The sequence below is a fragment of the Alosa alosa genome, chromosome 15 (genome assembly GCF_017589495.1).
Source record: "Alosa alosa isolate M-15738 ecotype Scorff River chromosome 15, AALO_Geno_1.1, whole genome shotgun sequence".
Lineage (NCBI taxonomy): Eukaryota > Metazoa > Chordata > Actinopteri > Clupeiformes > Clupeidae > Alosa > Alosa alosa.
Genome location: NC_063203.1, coordinates 1,814,734 through 1,821,854, shown reverse-complemented (window position 1 = coordinate 1,821,854; position 7,121 = coordinate 1,814,734). Strand labels below are relative to the sequence as shown.

The following is a 7,121-nucleotide window of genomic DNA, read 5'->3' as shown; positions in this document are numbered from 1 at the left end:
CTAGAACCACACGCATATCAAGTGAAAACAACGCATAATCTTCATAAATTCTTTGTAGCTAGTGAATGTGTAAATCCATGCTTGGTGACACTGTCGGAAAAAAAACATTTCTACTTCTATTTTTGAAGTTGAAAGTTAACCTTCTACAGACCAGGTAAACTGGGATTCACGTTAACCTCACTAATGGAACGGAACTCACTAAAATTAGCGAGACTTATCAAAATAAGCCTTTAGCGAGGTTGATGGAATACCCCCCTGGTTACCATTTGTAAAAAAATAAACAAACAAAGGTGGAATACCGAGCAATATCCTTTGTACACTGGGTTGCTCTTTCCGCGGGGAGAACACGGAACAGTTACTAAGCAATGTAACATTGTAACACCCACTTTTCTAAAATATTCCCTTGGAACCTGACAAGCTCAGATAATATAAGAATAGCTGCATAGCTTCTTTGGTTAAGAAAAATCATGGGGATGCTAAGCATCTCAAGGTAAAAGTGTTTTACTTCTATTCCTTTATCTGTTTTCCTTAGTAGTGAGCAATGTCAAACATATCAATCATTTTGATTGCTTACAAGGGAATATATGGCCATCGATTCATATTTGTTGGACTGTTGACCTTACTGTATCCTATTATGATTGTTTCTAATGCCGTGTTGATATATACAATATATAGTGAGAGGAGTTTACATAAACCTTTGTACATATTCATTTGTAATTTAGCATGCATAAATGTATATGGGGGCTCCGGATTAACACCTTTTGTGCTTGTTAACATTGTTTCTGGCAATTTTCATATATCAAAAAGTGCATGTCTTATTCAGACATTTTCTGTTATGACATTTGGGGGCTGTGAGATCATGAACTTGATGGTTATGGCTTATGACAGGTATATTTCCATATGTTTTCCTTTGCATTATGAAAAAATAATGTCCTCCTCAAAAGTCATGAAACTGATTGCTTTGATTTGGCTGTTGCCATTTATAAGAACTGGAATTTCTATCATGATAAATGCAAATTTGAAAATGTGTGGAAGGATAATTGAAAAGGTTTATTGTGATAACTATTCTATGGTTAAATTAGCATGTTCTGGTATCAGAGAAGTGAATATATATGGTTCAACAGTTACAATCTTTTCCGTGGTCCCACCACTATTAATCATACTATATTCTTATATAAAGATTCTAATGATCTGTTCAAAGTTAACACAAAATGGGCAAGCTAAAGCACTGAATACTTGCATTCCACACCTTGTTGCAATTGCAAACTTCTTTATTGGCTGTTCCTTTGAAGTTTACCAAAGTAGATTTGATATGAACCACATCCCATATACTCTTCGTGTAGTCTTGTCATTATATTTTCTGATTCTTTCACCTGTTTTCAATCCCATTCTCTATGGAGTAAGAACACAAAAGATAAAAGTAATTTTGACTCAAAAATTAATGTGTAGACTCAAGATATAACCCAGAATAAAATACCATTTGTAATTCATGGGAATTGTGGCTGCAACTATTCAGTTTCCCTTTTTGGATCATCTCCTCTTTCTCTCTATTCGCTCTCTCTCTCTCTCTCTCAATATCTGTATATGACAATACACCAAATTCAATAAAACAATGCGTACACATCAAATTGAAAATAAATTACCTAAATTTGGCATGCAGAAAGAGACTAAATTATCACATTTTGCATGTTCAAATCACATCGGGGTTGGACCTGACATTCCAAAAGCATTCTCAGACTTCCACGAAAGAAACACTTGACTAGAAGGCCTAAACGTGATAAACAATGTATCTGGGAAATATTATGGGAAACTACAAATTAAGTAGATTCCATAAAATGTTTTAAAGACAATTAATGTTTTAAATGTGTTATCTGGCGATTACGCCGCTCCGTCCGGCATCTTTGGTCTTGTGTGTCATTTGTTATTTTGTAAATTTGTTTGTCTATGTCTTGGTGTCGCGGGTACGCTGGTGACTATGCCACTCTGTCCGGCATCTTTTGTCTTATGTATCAATGTCTGTGCATGTGAAATGCGCTATAAAAATAAAACTGACTTGACTTGACTAAAGATGACCGCCCACAACAGTGGCAGAGCACACACAGTGACATATATGAAAGCACAGTTCACACAATAAAAGGTAAACTTGTCACAATTGCAATGTAAAAACAAGTACAATGTAACAAATTAGATCCAGGTTAAACAGTGAGGGGTGCTTGTGTGCAGTAATGGAGTAGACATACTTTTTTTGGGATGAATTGAACAATGTGAACTAATTCTGTTAAAAAATGTTTAAACTGTTTGGAACTCTGTCTTTCACCGCCTCAGTCTTTATTAATGTCATCTAATCAGAACAAGTGTGCACAATCTGCACCATAAAACTGGCTTAAAGAGGCGATCTAGCAGGTTTTAGGATATTAAATACAACCTGAAACTAAAACACAGACCAGGCCTTTATTTGAGACCTTATTTATCTAAACCTTTAGCAACACCAGGTGTGTAAAAGAGACAGACGTCTATTTGGGACTAGGCTTTTATTTTAAGTTTTGTGGTAGTGTGGTGAGGGTCCCTACAGACAAAGCGAAGTAGTAGTAGTAGTAGTAGTAGTAGTAGTATTAAGTAGTAGTAGTAGTAGTAGTAGTATTAACTAGTAGTAGTAGTAGTATCTTTGAAAGTGTAGAGAGGTTATAACAAGACCTGTTTCGGAAGGAAGCAAATTGCCTGACTTTGTGGAGGGTTTGTGTGGGGCTGTTTATTCTAGGGTTAAGACCCTGAAAACCTATCTTAAAGGAGAATTCCGGTGTGATGTTGACCTAAAGTGTGTTGAAACATGATACCTAGTGTGAACGTATGTCTCATAGCTCACCTCGGCTTGTCCCTCAGAAATCTGGCGCTAGTTAGCCAATGCTACCAACAGTTTTTTGTTGGGGGTGCCTCGGGTATCGGCCTAGCCATGCAAATAAATCACTGTTTTACACAATTTAAGAGGCTCAAAGTAGCTCCATACTTCATTGGTAGACTTCCAAAGGCCTTGACATTTAAAACAAGACATTGAGAACTTTGAAAAAGCACTGGTAGATAGATAGATAGATCAATTGATAGATAGATAGATAGATAGATAGATAGATAGATAGATAGATAGATAGATACTTTATTGATCCCCAGGGGGAAATTCAGGGGGTCTCAGTAGCATACAGACATCACACACAACATGCACTTACAGCAGAAATGGTAAATATATAAGTATAAACATATAACCAAACTCCACTGTACAAGAGACAGTAGGAAATAAGAAAAACTAACAAAAATACTAAATATACTAAATTAAATGTAAAAAATCCAGTTTGCTTGAGGGTGATCAAGCATGAGACGCTTGTAGTGACAGGGCCTGTAGTTCTGTGTGCATGGTGAGGTGCTCAAGAGAGTGAGTGTCATGGTGAAGGTGCAAAAAGTAGTCCAACAGTAGTCCTTTAGTAATGTGTGCATGGTAAGTTGCTCAAGAGAGTGAGTGTCATGGTGAAGGTGCAAAAAGTAGTCCAACATTAGTCCAACAGTGCAACAGTGCAATAATAAGGTCTAGAGACCAGCATAAATAATATGGACAAATATGAGAGTAAAGTATAATGTAGACAAGGTAATATAAAAAACTATTAAAAAAAAACTATGTCAGTGCAAGAACAGGTTGAGGTAATAGGGTTACAGCCATTCAGTATTGTAGCAGAAGCCATTGATCATGTGTGCTAATATAGCATGAAAAACAGTGTAGCAGGAAAACAGTAGTAAAAACATTAGGCTGTGGACATTAGTAAAACAGTAGTAAAACAGTAGTAAAGCAGTAGTGGGCAGTCAGTACTCAAACATGGAGAGGGTGGAGAGGCAGACAGACTTAGCAGAGAAGTCTATCTCTCCTCTGCCCTTTAGTGAAGCATTGAACAGTTCAATGGCCCTGGGGACAAATGACTTCCTCAGCCTTTCAGTTGTGCATGGCAGTGAGCGAAGTCTCCAGCTGATCAAGCTCTTTTGCTTTATAATAGTGCTGTAAAGTGAATGGCATTCATTGTCCAAGATGTTGATCAGTTTGTTCAGGGTCCTTTTGTCAGATATTGAAGTGATGCAAAGAGGAATGGTCTCAAAGCCCTTGCTTTGTATTATCAATATCCACGTGGGGCAGCCGTGGCCTACTGGTTAGCGCTTCGGACTTGTAACCGGAGGGTTGCCGGTTCGAAACCCCGACCAGTAGGCACGGCTGAAGTGCCCTTGAGCAAGGCACCTAACCCCTCATTGCTCCCCGAGCGCCGCTGTTGTTGCAGGCAGCTCACTGTGCCGGGATTAGTGTGTGCTTCACCTGTGTGTTCACTGTTTGCTGAGTGTGTTTCACTAATTCACGGATTGGGATAAATGCAGAGACCAAATTTTCCTCACAGAATCAAAAGAGTATATAGATAATAAATATAAATATAAAACTTTATGGGATGTCATAGGAGAAGGTTATGAGTTTTGGGAAAGGGATTAACAAGGTAGGCTATTACATACAAGGGTATCAATAATTGTGGCCAATGTGTTTTTGTCAAAATAGTTATTTCTTTATGGGGTATTTTGTTGTCTTTGGTATGTTTGCTTATGTTGGGATTGGATTTTTCCTCATTGTGAAATTACAAGTAATCACCCAAAAATATTTTTTGAATACCTGTTTTTAGTCGACTTTACCAAGGGTGCCAATAAGCATAAGTCATGCTATTGCTTCATGCAATAGCATGACTTATGCTTATAGTTCTATTCCAACGTTGATTTCTACCCAACGTATAGTAAAAAGAATAGACAAATTTAAAACTAGAAACCTAACAAATATTCTTTCCATACCTCAGCATATTCCTCAAAAGCCAGAGGCATTTTCAGCTAAATTGGGCTTACTAAATATAGGTGCACTTACTACCAAAACCTTTGCAATCAATGATTTTATTAGTGAAAAAATTGAAAAAAATTGGATTTTCTGTTTCTTGTTGAAACCTGGCTGACTTCAGACAGCGAAGCTGTTCTTGTTGAAACCTGTCCCCCAAATTATAATTTCTTTCACTCAATTAGACAAGGCAAACGAGGTGGTGGAATTGCCTCCATTCTCTCAAACAAATATAGCTGCACTAGAGTCAACTTTGGCTTAATTAAGCTTCCTTTGAGTATATTACCCTCACTCTGAAGGCTGACCTAGCTGTACTTCTATTAACCTTATACCGCCCTCCTAAACTATGGACTGGCTTTCTCGACCAGTTTTCTGAACTTATGTCGCTCATCATCACTAGCTATGATCGGATAATTGTAAATGGCGACTTTAATATTCATGTCAATAAGACAACTGATGCTAAAGCCAGCTCCCTCCCTGCTCCCTCACTGCATGCCTAACCTCCATTAATCAGTGGATGAGCAATTTTTTTTTTAACTAAATGATGACAAAACAGAGGTACTTTTAGTTGGACCAAAACTAAAGTGAGACATTGTTCTTAGTAATCTGGGGAACTTGGCGCACCAGGTCAAACCAAAAGTAACAAGCCTCGGTGTCATCTTAGATGCAGAGTTAAGTTTTAAGCCCCATATCAGTAAAGTTACTCAGACAGCCTATTTCCACCTGAGAAACATTGCCAAAGTGCGGCCATTTTATAACTCAACAAGATGCAGAAAAACGAATTCACGCCTTTATCACTAGCAGGTTAGACTACTGCAATGCACTTTTTTTACTGGTCTTCCCAAAAAACATCTAAAGAAATTGGCACTCATACAGAACTCTGCGGCTAGACTTTTAACTAAGACCAAGAAGAGAGAACACATCACCCCTGTGTTGGCTGAACTGCACTGGCTCCCTATTTCCTATAGAATTGATTTTAAGGTTATGTTAATTACTTACAAAGCTCTAAATGGCATAGCACCTTCATATATCTCTGAGCTTTTAATATCTTATCAACCACAAAGGAAACTTAGATCATCCAATTGTAATCTTTTAATCGTACCCAAAGTGCTCCACAAACAAAGTGGAGAAGCTGCTTTAATCCATTATGCCCCAAAACTATGGAACACCCTGCCTCTGTACATCAAGCAGGCGAGTTCAGTAAATATTTTTTAAAAAGATCTGAAAACATACCTGTACAGGAAAGCTTTTAGTTAACTCATCTTATCCTGTAGACTACTTTTTCAGATTATTCTACTGCCATTGGAGGGCGCAGCCAGCCAGAAGCAGATGGGCTCCCCCTATTTAAGTCAGGTTTGCTCAAGGTTTCTTCCTGGAATATGGGAGTATTTCCTTGCCACAGTTGCCATATGGCGTGCTTGTGGGGGGTAAAGGGTTAAGGCTGCCAGTCTTATGACATGTTATTTTCTATATTTTTGATATGTTGCTGAGTGGATCATAAACGGCCCCAACAATGAAGAAAAGTGATTGATAATGACTGACTGACTATTATTGTGTTACATACTTCAAATGTAAAGCACTTTGAGCTGCATTCTGTGTATGAAAGGTGCTATACAAATAAAGCTTATTATTATTATTAATAATTCTGTAGGAAACTGTAGGCATAGGCCTCATCTGAACACTGTCACTTCGGTCATCAGAACAGGTGCACAGTGCTGTACACTTTAATGCTGCCATTTTGCATTTACAGTGCCCCATACATCCTTTCTTGCAACTACCCTGACCTACTCCATGATATTGACCTCAAAGAGTGATATTAATTTTATAAATTAAGTTATTCAATTGACTTCCTGTCCTTACTCTCCTCATTTAATATCACACGTGTCCACAGTCCTCTTACTCACAAGGCTGGTAAAGATCTTGCTGTTCAGACCCTGAAGGACAATAGATAATAGACAATAATAGTAATAGTTACTTACAATAGTAAGACAATAATAATAACCATTATTATTGTGGCCGGTGATTTCAATCAAGTACATCTGAACCGGTCCATGCCTGAATTTATTCAACACATTCACTTCCCTACATGTGGTGACAACACACTGGATTACTGCTACACACAGTTCAAGAACAGTTACAAAGCGAAGTCTCAGCTTTCGGAAAATCAGATCATGCCGCTGTTTTCCTACTGCCTATGTACAAACAGAGAAGTCGGACGGACCCCCCA

At 37.9% G+C, this 7,121-nt stretch overlaps 1 protein-coding gene across 1 annotated transcript; it reads left to right on the top strand.

The window, feature by feature from the left end:
• The first annotated feature begins 634 nt into the window (after window positions 1–634).
• LOC125308556 (olfactory receptor 11A1-like) lies at window positions 635–1,462 on the top strand. The gene has a single exon (XM_048265118.1). The coding sequence runs from the start codon at window positions 635–637 to the stop codon at window positions 1,460–1,462; it is 828 nt and encodes a 275-aa protein (XP_048121075.1).
• Window positions 1,463–7,121: the final 5,659 nt, after the last annotated feature.